General features: G+C 44.9%; 1 protein-coding gene across 1 annotated transcript in view; it reads right to left on the minus strand.

Moving 5' to 3' along the window:
• LOC109897225 (microtubule-associated serine/threonine-protein kinase 2) overlaps window positions 1-12,450 on the minus strand; it is a 146,653-nt gene extending 134,203 nt beyond the window's left edge. Inside the window, exon 1 of the mRNA XM_031833704.1 lies at window positions 10,222-12,450. Within this exon, the coding sequence (XP_031689564.1) occupies window positions 10,222-10,260 (39 nt within the window). The 5' untranslated portion in view covers window positions 10,261-12,450. The remainder of the gene's footprint in view (window positions 1-10,221) is intronic.
• Between the last annotated feature and the right edge of the window lie 6,458 nt (window positions 12,451-18,908).

The following is an 18,908-nucleotide window of genomic DNA, read 5'->3' on the forward strand; positions in this document are numbered from 1 at the left end:
CCCACATGAAATAGCCTATTTGAGGCTGTTGAGGGGGGGGAGGCCCACAACAATGGCCAAAGTGAAATGGAGACAGTAGATACAGCTGGTCTGTTGTAATATAATAAAGACAGTAGATCTAGCTGGTCTATAATAATATATTCAACCTTATGTTCCCTGTACTCTATATATGTCTGTTTATTATACCTGTTGATACAGGGCTCATATGTGAAACTATTCTAACTGAACATTTTCTTTCACAGTGACACTGACTCCGAATGGGAGCCCCCAGTGCCAAGGTGTCCATCCCCCACTGAAGCTGGTTCATCCAGCTGGACACCTGTTGTCTCAGCACTACTGGGGCATGGACTGCAAAACATGTCCCCATTCCAACTGCAATAAAGGACTACAACAAGAGCATGGGAGGTGTGGATCTGTCAGATGCGCTGAAAGGCTATTGCAATGTTCTCCATAAGTCGATGAAATGGTACAAGACCTTCTTCTATCATTTCAACGACATTGCTGTGGTGAATGCATTCATCCTACACAAGGAAATGGCTAAGAGCTGTGGAAAGCCCCCCATCTCACAGCTAGCCTTCAGAGAGCTGCTCATCAAGGAGCTTGCTGGCTACAGCACCACAGCACCACTACACCACGTACTGGCCCCTCTACCTCTGTCCCTTCTGCTCCTGCCACAAGTGGTGTTCATCTGCCCAAATGTATTTCTGCAGGCATGGGTGTGCCTCAGGGCCAAAAGGGCACAGCATGGAGGCGTCGCTGTGTTCTTTGCAAAATTAAGTCCCCCATCACCTGCACCACATGCTTGGTGACCCTCTGCTTTACAGCAGAAAGAAACTGCTATGGCACCTGGCATCAGCAGCGCAATATTGTGTAGAGGACTGAGGGTCTTCAAAATATTGAAAGTGTTATTTTGTAAATGTATAAAATAAAAAAAACATGTTTTTTTGCCATTTGTGGGGTGGGTGTGTTAGAATACCATTTTGGTATTTTGTATATAGTTAGTCCATTCAAAATGCATAACTTCACCAATTTGGCCACTTGGGTACATTTGGGATACTTGTGTGGGACACCTGGGTGACTTCATGATAAATGTCATGTAGCATACTCATTTTGGAAGTTATTATTCTTAAACTTTGCACAAGTACTGTTGCCCTCTTATGTTTTTCACTGAAATTGTCCCCATCATTCTATCTGAATGTTTGTTTTGTCTTGTTCATTTTAAAGATGATGACAAAACAACAACAATAAAAAACATATGTTTTTTTTCATTGTATTATCTAAACCAGATCTATTGTGTTATATTCTCCTACATTCAATTCACATTTACACAAACTTCAGAGTGTTTTCTTTCAAATGAAACCAAGAATGTGCATATCCTTGGTTCTGGGCCTGGGCCTGAGCTACAGGCAGTTAGATTTGGGTATGTCTTCAGGCAGAAATTGAAAAAATTAGGGGTGTAGCTGTAAGAGGTTATGGTGTTCTTGAGTAGTGGTTTCTTTGCAGCAATTCGACCATGAAGGCCTGATTCACGCTGTCTCCTTTAAACAGTTGATGAAATGTGTCTGTTACTTGAACTCGGTGAAGCATTTATTTGGGCTGCAATATCTGAGGCTGATAACTCTAATGAACGTATCATCTGCAGCAGAGGTAACTATAGATCATCCTTTCTTGTGGCAGTCCTCCCATGAGCCAATGAGGTCATTAAAACAGTTAGTGTCTAAAGGCTGTGATCGGAGAAAACTGAGGATGGATCAACAACATTGTAGTTACTCCGCAACCTAAATGACAGAATGAAAAGAAGGAAGCATGTACAGAATAAAACTATTCCAAAACGTACATCCAGTTTGCAATAAGGCACTAAAGTAAAACTGCAAAAAAAATGGCAAAGAAATACATTTTATGTCCAGAATACAAAGCATTATGTTTGGGGCAAATCCAACAGAACACATCACTGAGAACCACTCTTCATATTTTGCTGCATTATGTTATGGGTATGCTTGTCATCGGCAAGGATAAGGGAGTTTTTGGGGGATAAAAATGAATGGAATAGAGCTAAGCACAGGCAAAATGCTAGAGGAAAACTGGGTTCAGCTTTCCAACAAACACTGGGAGACAAATTCCCCTTTCAGCAGGATGATAACCTAAAACATGGTTTAACATGATAAGCAACACTGGAGTTGCTTACCAAGACAACACTGAATGTCATTGAGTGGCCAAGTTACAGTTTTGACTTAAATCGTCATGAAAACCTATGGCAAGACTTGAAAATTGCACATCATGCAATGCTTTGATAGGCTGGTCATGGGTCACATCAACTCTATCATCCCAGACACCCTGGACCCACTCCAATTTGCATACTGCCCCAACAGATCCACAGATGACATCATCTCTATTACACTCCACACTGCCCTTTCCCATCTGGACAAAAGGAACACATACGTGAGAATGCTGTTCATTGACCACAGCTCAGCGTTCAACACCAGAGTGCCCTCTAAGCTCATCACTAAACTAAGGACCCTGGGACTGAACATTTCCCTCTGCAACTGGATGCTGGACTTCTTGGTGGGCCGCCCCCAAGTGGTGATGGCAGGCAACAGCACTTTCATCAAGCAATCACTTGGGCCAAGCTCCCTGCTATCCAGAACATCGATACCAGGCAGTCTCAGAGGAAGGCCCTTCAAATTGTCAAAGACTCCAGCCACCCAAGTCATAGATTGGTCTCTCTGCTAACGGCACGGCAAGTGGTAGCGGAGCGCCAAGTCTGGGACCAAAAGGCTCCTGAACAGCTTCTACCCCCAAGCCATAAGACTGCTAAATAGCTACCTGGACTATCTGCATCCTTTCTCACTAACCTCTTTGTCTCATCACATTCGCTGCTGCTACTGTTTATTTCCTGTCACTTTAATCCTAGTTATATCTACATACAGTTGAAGTCGGAAGTTTACACAGACCTTAAAGAAATACCTTTAAACTCAATTTTTCACAATTCCTGACATTTAATCCTAGTAAGAATTCCCTGTTTTAAGAATATGAAATGTCAGAATAACAGTAGAGAGAATGATGTATTTAAGCTTTGATTTCTTTCATCACATTCCCAGTGGGTCAGAAGTTTACATACAATCAATTAGTATTTGGTAGCATTGCCTTTAAATTGTTTAACTTTGGTCAAATGTTTTGTGTAGCCTTCCACAAGCTTCTCACAATAAGTTGGGTGAATTTTGTCCCATTCCTCCTGACAGAGCTGGTGTAACTGGGTTAGGTTTGTAGGCCTCCTTGCTCACACACACTTTTTCAGTTCTGCCCACACATTTTCTATAGGATGAGGTCAGGGCTTTGTGATGGCCTTGACTTTGTTGTCCTTAAGCCATTTTGCTTCAACTTTACCCAGCTGAGACCAAGATTTAACATCATGACTGATGTCTTGAGATGTTGCTTTAAGATATCCACATAATTTTCATTCCACATGATGCCATCTATTTTGTGAAGTGCACCAGTCCCTCCTGCAGCAAAGCACCCCCACAACATTATGCTGCCACCCCCGTGCTTCACAGTTGGGATGGTGTTCTCCCCCTTTTTCCTCCAAACATAACGATGGTCATTATGGACAAACAGTTCTATTTTTGTTTCATCAGACCAGAGGACATTTCGCGAGTCCTTCCTGAGTGGTATGACGGCTGCGTAGTCCCATGGTGTTTATACTTGCATACTATTGTTTGTACAGATGAATGTGTTAACCGTTAGCCTACATGCCAGCATTAACAGGGCTCAAGTGCTGCCTTCAGTCATTCAGTCAGCCAACTCCACAATGCAACAACCCCCTTGCTCTCACCTCGTCTCCTTTCCATCTTCTATCTCTTCACCTCTGCCTCCCAGCTCCCCTTCAGTCCCTCCCCCTCTTCTCATTCCCTCCACCCTGCAGGTACAATTCCCCCAACCACCCACCCCGTGTCCTCGCCTACCAACCCAGTGAAGCAGGATAACCATTTACCAGCCTGCCCTGTCCTGCCAGCCAGCACCGTCAGAAGAGTAAGATGCCCCGTGGCACTCCCCACTTCACCTCCCAGCCTCCTCCTCCTCCTCTCTCTCTCTCCGCACCCGAGCTCCCATTGATGCTTTCTGCTGATCAACCTCTCTGTCTGACTCTCCATCTATTCGTCTGTCTTTCGAGACAAAGGAGGAAAGATGCAGCCAAAAGAAAAAGGCATGGACAATACTCAACCCCTCTCTGTTTTAATCGTTAACCCTTCTGCCTGACGGAAACAGAAAAAGGAAGCGAGTATGACCCTTCCCTAAATCCTGCCCCCTCCCTTGGTTACTGTTGCAACCTCGGTCAACCATTTCCCGGGAAGCCCAATTCCCCTTTCAAACCAGAATTTGTTCATAACTGCCTTGCCTAGTTAAATAAAGGTTAAATAAAAATAAAAATGTTGCTTGTCCGAGGTGTCAGACTCATTTGTTATCCATCAGAGCGCTGCGATAGGTTGCCCAAAACTCTGGGGTGGGGCTTATCGAACATTAACTTGACTCCTATCTTACTGTACGTTTCAGCTACTCTCCAAACCAAGTCTTCTCTTCAAACAAACAAAATATTCAAAAGTGTGAAAAGGAGTGCCGTTCTCCAACCGAAATACCCACAGACACGACTGCATAATAAAGACGCTATTGAAGTGTTAGTGTACATCAGAGTGAGCCATTCTAACAGCCCAGTATGGCAGATCTGGGACCATTAGAGAAATCACATGACAGCCATTTGGAATGGAAACGGACTGCCAGCAGGTGTGTACCGGCACCTGTGTGTGTGTAGATGTATTAGTCCCGTAGACCAAATGACTCACCGCTCAGCCAGTGCATTTCGACCGTCACACACTCCTACCAGGGTAACGCCCCTATTTGACCTCCCACCCCAGGCCCATTTGACTGTCTACTCCAAAGGGAGACAGATTAGATGTTCTGAGGTTTTGAGGAGCATACACTGAGATTAACAACAAGTCATGTGTCTTCTCTTTGTTGACGTCCATCTACCTACGCTATTAGCGTTGGAAGTTACCCCAGGGGTATGAACGCTGTGTGTATGTGTGTGTGTGTGTGTGTGTGTTTCCGGGGTGGGAGCTGATAGTGTTGTCTCTGCGGTCCAGCCATACGGTGCCCCGTGGGCATCCATCCACACCAGAGGATTTGGAGAAACAAAACAACCCTTCCCCCAGCCAGCACACACAGTCCACTGGCCAGACAAAACACTCAAGGCAGTCAAAGCCCAGTACTGCTTTTATCCAACAGTGGGCCTAGTCTCTCGCTGTCTCTCTCACACACACACACACACACACACACACACACACACACACACACACACACACACACACACACACACACACACACACACACACACACACACACACACACACACACACACACACACACACACACACACACACACCTGACCTGACGTAAGGTTTTTAACTGGGTCAACACTCGCAAGGCCGCGGGGCCGGAAGGTATTCCAGGGCACGTCCTCCGAGAATGAGCAAGCTGGCAGGCATATTTACGGTCATTTACAACCTCTCCTTGTCCCAGTCCGTAACCGCCAGGTCTGACCACCATCATTCCTCCCGTCCCCAAGAACTCTGTGGCTACCTACCACAATGACTACCACCCTGTAGCACTCACATCATTCATCATGAAGTGCTTTGAAAGGCTGGTTATGGCACACATCAACTCCATCATCCCAGACATCCCAGGCCCACTATAATTTGTTTACCACCCCAACAGATCCATAGACGACACAATCTCAACTGCACTCCACACTGCCCTCACCAAGGCAGATAAGAGGAATACCTACATGAGAATGCTGTTCATTGACGACAGTTCGGCATCCAACACCATCGTATCAAATCAAATCAAATGTATTTATATAGCCCTTCATACATCAGCTGATATCGTACCCTCCAAGCTCATCACCAAGCTTGGGGCCATGGGACTGAACACATCCCTCTGCAACTGGATCCTGGACTTCCTGACGGGACAAATCCAGGTGCTGAGGGTAGGCAACATTACCGTCCCCACGCTGACCCTCAACATGGGGAAACGAGGGAGGCAAGCACGCCCCCAACCAAATCACTAAGGACTTAAAATGGTCCACACACACACAGTCATAAAGAAGGTGCGACCGTGCCTCTTCCCCCTCAGGAGGTTGAAAAGATTTGTCATCGGCCCTCAAATGTTTCAAAAAAGTTACAGTTGCACCATCCAGGACCATCCAGGACCATCCAGGACCATCCAGGACCATCCAGGAATGCCTCTGGAAAACTCCAGCAACCCAAGCCATAGACTGCTCTCTCTGTTTCCACACCGCAAGCGGTACCGGAGCAACAAGTCTAACACCAACAGGCTCCCGAACAACTTCTATCCATAAAACTGCTTAAACTATAAAACTGCTAAATAGCTAACAAAATGGACACACAGACTATCTGCATTGAGCCTTTTATTTATGCACATGACTCCATGCACACTCACTCACACTTCATTTGCTCACATACACACATAACACTCACGTCCGTACTGACACACGTGCATGCACACACACTCACATACACTCATCATACATGCTGCTGCTCCTCTGTTTATCATATATCCTGATGCATCGTCAGCTTACCCTTATGCAGGGACCCTATACAGTTCAGACAGTGTTCACAACCCTTGACTCTTTTTCTACATTTTCTTGTATTACAAAGTGGGATTAAAATGTATTTAATTATCATTTTTGGTCTAAACAAAATACTCTGTAATATCAAAGTGGAAGATATTCAAAGTGGGAGAAACATTCAATGCTGTCTCGGTAAGCAACTCCAGTGTATATTTGGCCTTGGGTTTCAGGTTATTGTCCTGCCGAAAAGTGAATTTCTCCCCCAGTATCTGTTGGAGAGCAGACTGAACCAGGTTTTCCTCTAGGATTTTGCCTGTGCTTAGCTCTATTCCGTGACTTTTTATCATAAAACACGTCCTAATCCTTGTCGATGACAAGCAGTACCCTCCTGTACTACCTGTTCACCCACAACTGCGGGTGAACAGGTAGTAGAGTCACTACAAAGATACAGGCGCCCTTTCTAACTCAGTTGCCGGAGAGGAAGGAAAGCGCTCGGGGATTTCACAATGAGGCCAATGGTGACTTTAGCCCAGTTACAGAGTTTAATTGCTGGATTCTGAGAAAATGAATGAATAACTTCACGATGGTCAAGGGGATTTTCACTGTCTGCTTTTTTATATTTTTTACCCATCTACCAATAGGTGCCCTTCTTTGCGAGGCATTGGAAAACCTCTCTCCTCTTTGTGGTTGAATCTGTGTTTGTAATTCACTGCTCGACTGAGGGACTGTACAGATAGTTGTATGTGTGGGGTACAGAGATGAGGTAGTCGTTCAAACATCACATTAAACACTATGATTGCAAACAGAGGGAGTCCACGCAACTCATTATGTGTCTTGTTAAGCACATTTTTGCTACTGAACTTATTTGGACTTGCCATACCAAAAGGAGTTGAATACTCGCCTCGAGACACTTCAGCTTTTCATTTTTTACTTGACATTAAGGTGTGTTGTGTGTAGGCCAGTGACAAAACAATCTCAATTTAATCTATTTTAAATTCAGTCTGTAACAACAAAATGTGGGAAAAGTCAAGGGGTGAAGGCACTGTACATATCTAGTTTCCTTGCACATTGTAAACAAGTGACATGCTCGATGTCACGGATTCCTCCGGGTACTGCAGCTCCTTCCGTTCAACCAGCTCCAGGGGTCTACGTCACCAGTCTTCTAGGCATCACTGAACTGGATTGTTACCACCAACCCCGGACTGTCTTGTCTCATTACGCACACCTGGTTCCCATTCTCCCTGATTTAGTTTGTGTATACATGTGCCCTCTGTTCCCCATTGTCCTTGTTGATTATTGTTCCATGTCCGCTGGTCTTGTGAGTACCTGTGCTCTGGTGAATCGGCTTTGGCGTTACCGTGTTAGTGTGCACTTGTAATCACGCGTCTCGTCCTGTGTATTTACTAGAGGTTTACACCTCGCCCTTAGTTTGGGTTACAGCCCTGCGTTATATACACTACCATTCGAAAGTTTGGCGTCACTTAGGAATGACCTTGTTTTTTTAAAGAAAATAACTTTTTTTTGTCCATTAAAATAACATCAAATTGATCAGAAATACAGTGTAGACATTGTTCATGTTGTAAATGACTATTGTAGCGGGAAATGGCTGATTTTGAATGGAATATCTACATAGGCATACAGAGGCCCATTATAAAGCAACCATTGCACGTTCCAATGGCATGTTGTGTTATCTAATCCAAGTTTATCATTTTAAAAGGCTACTTGATTATTAGGAAACCCTTTTGCAATTATGTTAGCACAGGTGAAAACTGTCGCGCTGATTAAGGAAGTAATAAAACTGGCCTTTAGGCTAGTTGAGTATCTGGAGCATCAGCATTTGTGGGTTTGATGGCCAGAAACAATGACCTTTCTTCTGAAACTCGTCAGTCTATTCTTGTTCTGAGAAATGAAGGCTATTCAATGCGAGAAATTGCCAAGAAACTGAAGGTCTTGTACAACGCTGTGTACTACTCCCTTCAAAGAACACCGCAAACTGGCTCTAACCAGACTAGAAAGAGGAGTGGGAGGCCCCAGTGCACAACTGAGCAAGAGGAAAAGTACATTAGAGTGTCTACAAACGCACACAAAGTTACTCACAAATGCACCATGAAACGTAAACAAAATCTGGAACATTCACAGAAAGAACCCAAGGCACATATTCCACTCACACACAAAACCAAATAGTCTGAGCTGAGGTCCTCTTTTCAGATCGATCCGTTTCCAACTGCAACCCAGGGAGTGACCCATCCCGCAATCTGTGGCCCGTTAAGAAATACTGTATGTCCTCTTAAATATCAGGCTGCTTTTACACAGGCCTCACTGAGACACTCTGCTGTCCAGTCCTCTTTATTACACATCACTTTCTTTAAGCAGACAGAGTCAGGTTACCCTATGGTTAACCAGACCACCCTGTTAGCTGTTACAACATCAGAATGTCCCACTATGACATGCTGTAAAGAGTGATCCGACTAGTTCCTTTAAAGACACTGTCTCACATTAAAAATGTCTGCTCGACATCAGCCTGCAGCTATTTCAACGGCCAGTCAGAGTTTGAGGAAGATGTTACACAACTAACCTACTGCTGGAGGAAAACAGCACTGTCTGTCTCTGTGTGTGTGATATGAAGTAAGCAAGTGTTTTTTGTGTGTGTGTGTGTCACTGCATGGCAGAGAGCATGACTTCAGCAGGGTTAGACAGCTGAGACGGGCATCCCTGTCACTGCAGGGCAGAGGAGGGTCACACCAGAGCCGGCTTGACAGAGGCAGAGCTCTTCTCACACACACACGGCCTGGAGACATAGCCTAAGCCAGTATATCGACAGTCAGCACAATCATAGTACAGAGAGAAAGTTGTTGTGGACTGTATGAATCCTCCGTATAAACTAAACAAGTCCGTTACTTGGCAGAATATGTAGGCCAACTCAAAATGATAGGTACAGTAAGGCTCTGGTCATGAAACTTATCCAGGACTGAACCTATTCAGCCCAGGTCAGTTCAGCCAATACCCTCATTCTACCTGCTTTCATTCTTCAAATGAAGAATGCTAAAGAATTAGTACCACATAGTGTACTATGAGTAGTATTACCACGGACTGTGCAGCAACAGTCTAGTCCACTCTATGAATTGAGCTGTAGATGGATTGAGGGTTGCCTGGTGGAGAAGGATATTCTTGGCTAATTCACTCCTGATTCTGGGCCTGGTCTGTGAAGCTCCTCTCTGCCAGGGGTTTGTGCTGTTGTAGATTTGGAGAGTGAATAATGCTGACATCACTGGCCGCTGTCGCCGTAGCCTCCCTCTACTGTTTCTGCCCATCTGCATCAAGCAGGCTGATTGCACCGCACAGTATCGCTGCTATAAAACACAACCACAGCCACTTCCAGGAAGCACACACTATGACTGAAAACAAGTAGTCAGCACTCCGACAGCACAGTAGTACCAAGGAGAGAAGGTAATACATACTGTATAGCCTACGCAATGCCCGGGGTCAGTACACCAACGCAACAAACCGACACTCTGATCGCATGTGGGTGTGAGGGGTGCTTGTTGTTGATGTTTTGGTGGTCGGTCGGGGACACGTCTTACCTGTAGACCCCTGCGTCTCAGAATGCTGGAGTCATCCATGTTCCTGCTGCTGTAGAGTCAAACAGTCGAGTCTCTATCCAGACAGTTTCAGCCCTCCTTTAGGGGTACAGAAACACCCTTTCTTCTGGGGTTGGGGTACAGATCGAGAGATGGTCCTCTGCGCCAGGATGGGGGTGGTGAGCAGGCACCTTTCAGGGGTCGATCACTGAGGGTGACTTAGCTCATAGTTCTTTCCCTCGCTCCTCTGGTCCAGCAGGATTCAGTCGGACCTTACTCTGGGAACTAGATGTGTCACCGTCCAATACCTCTCCTCTCTCTCAGACGGTCTGCTTGCCTCATGCCTCGGCAGTCTTGAGGCTTCTGCTGGTCGGTGCAACACGCTAAACAGTCCCCTGTTTGATTTCTAGTATTGGTTAGATGGTGTCCCTCCCTGATAAACACTGTAGGGTGACTTCCAAAAGATTCCCCCGGAAAATGAAAGGCTCAGCAGCAGTGGTTGTTCTCCGTTCTTCTTCTTATAACATTTTAAAATGACATTTTTAACAAAATGGTGGGCTGGGCCAAGACTGATGAGCTCAAATAACGATTAAAAAGAATATTGTACGAAGAGAATTAGTTTCAGTCAATGTAAGATCAATGCAAACACACAATACACCGTTGCCTGTCGGTGCAGCCGGTGCAGCGCCGATGTAACTAGGTTGATAGTGGTATGCGAGCTTGCTTCTCTCGTCCTCCCTCTAGTTCTCTTTCTGTGAATCACGTGTTGTCTCTAAGCTCCTCTCTCATTCATCTGTTCAACGAAGGGCACACAACTCTCTCTCTCTCTCTCTCACACCTCCACTGAGTCTGTGCTCAGTAGAGAGAAAATGTTCAGTTGGAGCTTACAACTATCTGTTTTCTATACCCCCCCCCCCCTTCTCTATTTCACTCTTTCTCTGACCGTCCTTCTGTCCGTCTATCTGTTCCCCACAGTCACTACTTCTATGGAGACTTCACTACTCCATAATTCATGGGCAGTTTGCAACAGACATTAATGATCACAATGGGGCCTAAGTGGGAAGAGGGAGAGAAAGAGGCGCCCAGGCTGATCGTCCGTCTCACTGCAGTCTGCCAGCTTAATTAGAAAGAGACTGTAAACGCACACAATACTCTCACACGTACACTCCTCGGGGTGGATTGTTTGTTTCACACACATACATACAAGGCTTCTAACCCCCCCAGAACAAACAGTCTGAAGAACAAGGTGCTTTCTGCTTTCAAGGTAGTTTTTTTTGAGAGCAGTATTGATGAGTGAGTCCAACTCCAGTCCAGCACAGTGGGCAGTGAGCTTCCAAGCATCTACACAGCTTCGAGGCTAGACTGTGCGCTCTCTCTTTCTCTCTGTAATAGACGTTCCACTTGGACTGCCCGAGATGGAGAAAAGGCAGGAGAAGTATTGTGAACAACACACAGTGGCTGACCACACTGGGATCTGAGGCTCAGGGAAAGGCAGTGGGCAGCAGCACTCTAGAAACAGCAGAGCAGCAGCCTACAAACCGTAGAAAGGAAAAGGCCAGCACCTCTATCTCTACTCAGACCAGCAGAGCCATTCCCTCAGAGCAGAACAAGGAAGAGCAGAGGGAGGAGGCAGGAGGCACCTGCAGCAGATTGCAATGTTGGCTCCAACACACAAAAGATAGGAATGCCTGTCATATGCAGCAGTCATCTCTTCATTTCTCTCTTGTTCTCTCTCCGCACATCCACCTCTCCCAGGTTCAAGTCTGTGTGCTCGGCGTAATGCACAGGGGGATCCATCGCAGCTGGGAGTGATAAAAGGAGAGGATGTCAGTCTCTTCTCATCCTGTCTTTCCTTAAAGAGAACCCAGATGTGTCTGTTGGTTGACGAGGTTCTTTACTGGAATGCTGCTACAACCAAAAGGCACTATTCTCTCTGTCTCTTCTCTGGTACTTTGGCATCAGTTGTCCCCAGGGTGGTCTGTGGCAGGTGGTCTCCCAGTGCAGGTGGTCTTGGGGAGGCAGATGGGCTCACGTTTTTGGTAACAACGCACCTTTATCAACAGGGTCTACGGAGCAGCGAGAGGTTCTCTCTGGCATTGTCCCTGGCTGTTTCTCTTCCTCTCTCTCTGTTTCCGTTTCTCCCTCTCTGTTCCTGTACGTGTCGATGCACTCACATGCTCCTGCACCTCCCCCGTTCTTTCCTTTAGAGTGTGGGATCTCGCTCTCCTTCCCTCTCTCTCTCTCTCTCTCTCTCTCTCTCTCTCTCTCTCTCTCTCTCTCTCTCTCTCTCTCTCTCCCTCCCTTCGTCTACTCTCGCGTCCTCTCTCGTTCGTCAGAAGAACTGTTCGGGGAGCCAGCCAATCACACACAAGCAGTCGGCAGTGAATTTACATAGAATGAATGGAGGAGGGAAAAAAGCTCCGCCTTGCTTTCTGTCCACTCCAAACTCGCCACAGCTCTGTTCTCTCATCAAAACATGGGGCTGCGTTTGAACACACACATATGCCATACACAGGAGAACACACACATATACATATTAATCACTGGTCCGTGCTGATGCATTATTGCATTACAATGAATTAATCATGAGTGCTCTGATCTGACAGTAGGCCGATTAATAATTTATCAACAATATTTGAACAAAGTCAGTCTCTACTGTGTCATTAACAGCTAGCTTGTTTCTCCTCTGAAGCTTAATTCTCTCTCATTTTCTTCTTCCCATTGAATAATCCCTCCAAATCCCAGAATCAAGCAAAGTCTTCCATTCAGCTAGCAATACACTATTCTGGTTGTTTTCAACACATTTTAAAGATTTACAAAGATATTTACAATCAGTGTTGTTTTCTTTCAACACCACCAAAGGGGGGACAGGAAGGCAGTAGATGAAGGGAGGGGAGTAAAGGGAGGTGTAGAGGAAGAGAAGGAACGAGAAGTGTCAAATTAAATCAAATGTTATGCTTCGTAAAGCACAAGTGTAGACTGACAGTGAAATGCTTACTCATATAGATAAATAATAACATGGGGAATAAATACACAATGAATCACTTGGCCATATTTTTTATTTTACCTTTTATTTAACTATATGCACAGGGTACCAGTACTAGTACCGAATCCATGTGTAGGGGTACGAGGTAATTGAGGTGGATATGTACATATCCATGGCATTGGGAAAGTATTCCGATCTCTTGAGTTTTTCCACATTTTGTTCCGTTACAGCCTTATTCTAAAATGGATAAAATTAAATGTTTTTCCTCATCAATCTACACACAATACCCAATAATGACAAAGTGAAAACAGAATTGTCTACATATTTTCAAATTGATTGAAAATAAAAAACATAAATACCTTATTTACATAAGTATTCAGACCCTTTGCTATGATACTTGTAATTGAGCTCAGGTGCATCCTGTTTCCATTGATCATCCTTGAGATGATTCTACAACTTCATTGGAGGCCACCTGTGGTAAATTCAATTGATTGGACATGATCTGGAAAGGCACATACCTATCTATATAAGGTCCCACATTTGACAGCGCATGTCAGAGCAAAAACCAAGCCATGAGGTCGAAGGAATTGTCTGCAGAGCTCCGAGACAGGATTGTGTCACAGATATGGGGAAGGGTACCAAAACATTTATACACCATTGAAGGTCCCCAAAAACACAGTGGCCTCCATCATTCTTAAATGTAAGAAGTTTGGAACCACCGAGACTCTTCCTAAAGCTGGCCGCCTGGCCAAACTGAGCAATCGGGGGGGAAAGGGCCATGGTCAGGGAGGTGACCAAAAACCTGATGGTCACTCTGACAGAACTCCAGAGTTCCTCTGTGGAGATGGGAGAACCTTTCAGAAGGACAAACATCTCTGCAGCACTCCACCAATCAGGCCTTTGTGGTAGAGTGGCCAGATGGAAGCCTCTCCTCAGTAAAAGGCACATGACAGCCCGCTTGGAGTTTGCATAAAGGCACCTAAAGAACTCTCAGACCATGAGAAACAAGATTCTCTGGTCTGATGAAACCAAGATTGAACCCTTTGTCCGAACAGTCAAGCATCACGTCTGGAGGGAACCTGACACCATCCCTACAGTGAAGCATGGTGGTGGCAGAATCATGCTATGGGGATGTTTTTTAGCAGCAGGGACTGGGAGACTAGTCAGGATCGAGGGAAAGATGAACGGAGTAAAGTACAGAGAGATCCAGAGCGCTCATAACCTCTGGGGAAAAGGTTCACTTAGGCAAAGGTTCACCTTCCAGCACCTTCCAAATGGACATGTCTCTGAATGTCCTTGAGTGGCCAAGCCAGAGCCCAGACTTCAACCCAATCGAACATCTCCAGAGAGACCTGAAAATAGCTGTGCAACGACGCTTCCCGTCCAACCTGACAGAGCTTGAGAGGATCTGCAGAGAAAAATGGGAGTAACTCCCCAAATACAGATGTGCCAAGCTTGTAGCGTCATACCCAAGAAGACTCGAGGCTGTAATCGCTGCCAAAGGTGCTTCAACAAAGTACTGAGTAAAGGAATACTTAAGTAAATCTTACATTTCCGTTTTTTTTTATACATCTGCAAACATTCCTAAAAACTATTTTTGCTTTGTCATTATGGGGTATTGTGTGTCGATTGATGAGGAGGAAAAAACAAGAGGTCTGATTACTTTCCTGAATGCACAGTAGGTAGGGGTAATGTGACTAGGCGACAGAATAGATAACAAACAGTAGCAGCAGTGTACATGATGAGTCAAAGGAGTTAGTGCAAAAAGGATGAATGCTGATAGTTACAGGAAGCTATTTGGAGAACTAATTAGTCGTATTATGGCGTGGGGGTAAAAGCTTTTCAGTGTCCTGTTAGTTCCAGACTTGATGCATCGGTACCGCTTGCCGTACGTTATTATAAATCAAATCAAATCAAATCAAATCAAATTTTATTTGTCACATACACATGTTAGCAGATGTTAATGCGAGTGTAGCGAAATGCTTGTGCTTCTAGTTCCGACAATGCAGTAATAACGAACAAGTAATCTAACTAACAATTCCCCCAAAAAATACTGTCTTATACACAGTGTAAGGGCATAAAGAATATGTACATAAGGATATATGAATGAGTGATGGTACAGAGGAGCATAGGCAAGATACAGTAGATGGTATCGAGTACAGTATATACATATGAGATGAGTATGTAAACAAAGTGGCATAGTTAAAGTGGCTAGTGATACATGTATTACATAAGGATGCAGTCGATGATATAGAGTACAGTATCTACGTATGCATATGAGATGAATAATGTAGGGTAAGTAACATTATATGAGGTAGCATTGTTTAAAGTGGCTAGTGATATATTTACATCATTTCCCATCAGTTCCCATTATTAAAGTGGCTGGAGTAGAGTCAGTGTGTTGGCAGTAGCCACTCAATGTTAGTGGTGGCTGTTTAACAGTCTGATGGCCTTGAGATAGAAGCTGTTTTTCAGTCTCTCGGTCCCAGCTTTGATGCACCTGTACTGACCTCGCCTTCTGGATGACAGCGGGGTGAACAGGCAGTGGCTCGGGTGGTTGATGTCCTTGATGATCTTTATGGCCTTCCTGTAGCATCGGGTGGTGTAGGTGTCCTGGAGGGCAGGTAGTTTGCCCCCGGTGATGCGTTGTGCAGACCTCACTACCCTCTGGAGAGCCTTACGGTTGAGGGCGGTGCAGTTGCCATACCAGGCGGTGATACAGCCCGCCAGGATGCTCTCGATTGTGCATCTGTAGAAGTTTGTGAGTGCTTTTGGTGACAAGCCGAATTTCTTCAGCCTCCTGAGGTTGAAGAGGCGCTGCTGCGCCTTCCTCACGATGCTGTCTGTGTGAGTGGACCAATTCAGTTTGTCTGTGATGTGTATGCCGAGGAACTTAAAACTTGCTACCCTCTCCACTACTGTTCCATCGATGTGGATGGGGGGGGTGTTCCCTCTGCTGTTTCCTGAAGTCCACAATCATCTCCTTAGTTTTGTTGACGTTGAGTGTGAGGTTATTTTCCTGACACCACACTCCGAGGGCCCTCACCTCCTCCCTGTAGGCCGTCTCGTCGTTGTTGGTAATCAAGCCTACCACTGTTGTGTCGTCCGCAAACTTGATGATTGAGTTGGAGGCGTGCGTGGCCACCAACTCGAGAAGAGAAGTCTATGACTTGGGTAGCTGGAGTCTTTGCCAATTTTTAGGGCCTTCCTCTGACACTGCCTTCTGAGACGACAAGGATCTAGGCCCCACTCATGTACTAGGCCGCACTTCCCTAGTAGTCACCAACAATCTCTGAGTCAAGATCACTTTCGGAGTCAAAAAGCAAGCATTAAATAAAAAATTGAACAATAAAACCAGTTCTGTAGGAATTCAGTTTGGGCACTAGGCCTAATACATTATCTCAGCATATTGGCTATATGCCTGGCCTGACAATATTGTTATTCTCATAGCATACTATATTTCAAAACTCGAGCTTTTGATAACAAAATAGTTCAGTTGGTGTGGTACTTGCAAGGCACCGCTGCGCATAAATGTAAATAATTTGTATTTTTTATTTTACTGAACTGATGGTACCTTCATTTGATGGTCATGGTGCTTTCAAGACAACTGGAAACTCGGTAAAAGAACGAGGTCAAATCATGACGTCAGTGATCTTCAGGTAGGAAGTTCGGAGCTCTACGAGCTGCTGACAATACTAAAAACGTAGGGCTATCGATACACTTGGCTACGCATTCGTCGTAGCTGCAGCGCGAGTGGAAGTACGGAGAAACGTGTACTATGTTTTGTAATAGTGTTGAATAAAAAACGGTGTTGACAGTGCTGAATAAAAACTTAAAACATTAACTCACTCATAAAAACAGCAGCTCTTTGGTGTATTCTTTGACAGTCTGCCCAGTCATGAGAAATCCACAGATTAGGGCCTAATGAATTTATTTCAATTGACTGATTTCCTTATATGAACTGTAACTCAACAAAATATTTGAAATTGTTCCATGTTGCGTTTATATTTTTGTTCAGTATAGCATGAGAGCAAGAAAGAGAGAGAGAGAGAGAGGAAGAAAGGGAGAGCTCTATCGAGCGATGCACTCTCCATTTACCAGTGACGCACTGTAAAATAGGGACCTTCTAGCAGTCGTAAGGACAAAGATTCAGCCAGAGGCAGGTAGGCAGGGTAGAGGTTTAAATGGTGGATGATTTATTTCCACAGCACTGGTGATGACGGTGATACATTTACAAGTATACAAACTTCTGACTTTAAAATGTCAGTGTTCAAAAAGAAATACGACACAGGTGGGGTCTTATCCAGCTCGGATACAAGCTCCCCATTTGAATCCTCATACAGAACTGCCCGAACATGGCCAAAAGGGAACTTAAATGACATAAACCACACCTAACCTGACACGCAGGCCATGTACATTTATGTGCACTGAAGCGAGTGTTCACTGACAAGACGGAGAAACCAGACATGTGCTCCAAACAAAAGATAATGACGATATTGACATAAAACTGCTAAATAGAATTAAATAATCCAAAGCTACTTTATCACAAGTGTTGCATAGATTGTGAGCTCTCCAAACAACGTGTCTGCTATGATAATTAATTTAATTACTGAACAGAAATGACTGTAACCGAACATTCAAAATAAGGGGGAAATTGTGGGGATTTATTAGGTCCCACCTATTTCTGCTCCCTTCCTCCAGCGCTCGACGTCATTGGTCTGCTAACCACCGGTCCTGGCAACCCCCGCTGAAAAGCATCCCCATGATGCTGCCACCACCATGCTTTGCTGTAGGGATGGTGTCAGGTTTCCTCCAGATGCGACGCTTGGCATTCAGGCCAAAGAGTTTAATCTCCAGAGAATCTTGTTTCTCATGGTCTGAGAGTCTTTAGGTGCCTTTTGGCAAACTCCAAACGGGCTGTCATGTGCCTTTTACTGAGGAGTGGCTTCCGTCTGGCCACTCTACCATAAAGGTCTGATTGGTGGAGTGTTACAGAGATGGTTGTCCTCCTGGAAGGTTCTCACATCTCCACAGAGGAACTCTGGAGCTCTGTCAGTGACCATCGGCTTCTTAGTCACCTCCCTGACGAAGGCCCTTCTACCCCGGTTGCTCCGTTTGGCTAGGCGGCCAGCTCTAGGAAGAGCCTTGGTGGTTCCAAACTTCTTCCATTTTATAATGATGGAGGCCACTGTGTTCTTGGGGACCTTTTTGCACACTTCCCCAGATCTGTGCCTAGACACAATCCTGTCTCGGAGCACTACAGACAATTCCTTTGACTCATGGCTTGGTTTTTGCTATGACATGCACTGTCAACTGTGGGACCTTATATAGACAGGTGTGTGCCTTTCCAAATCATGTCCAATCAATTTAATTGACCACAGATGGAGTCCAATCAAGTTGTAGAACCATCTCAAGGATGATCAATGGAAACAGGATGCAACTGAGCTCAATTTTGAGTCTCATAGCAAAGGGTCTGAATACTTATGTAAATAATGAATTTCCGTTCTGTATTCTTAATACGTTGTCAAATTTTTTTTCTTCCACTTTGTCATTATAGGGTATTGTGTGTAGATTGCTGAGGATTTTGCTGAGGATTCCATTTTAGAATAAGGCTGTAAAATGTGTAAAAAGTCATGGTGTCTGAATACTTTCCGAAGGCACTATATAGCCCTCAGTAGCCTCCGTACATCTGGCAGTATTGGTT

Source organism: Oncorhynchus kisutch, linkage group LG10, assembly GCF_002021735.2.
Source record: "Oncorhynchus kisutch isolate 150728-3 linkage group LG10, Okis_V2, whole genome shotgun sequence".
Taxonomy (NCBI): domain Eukaryota; kingdom Metazoa; phylum Chordata; class Actinopteri; order Salmoniformes; family Salmonidae; genus Oncorhynchus; species Oncorhynchus kisutch.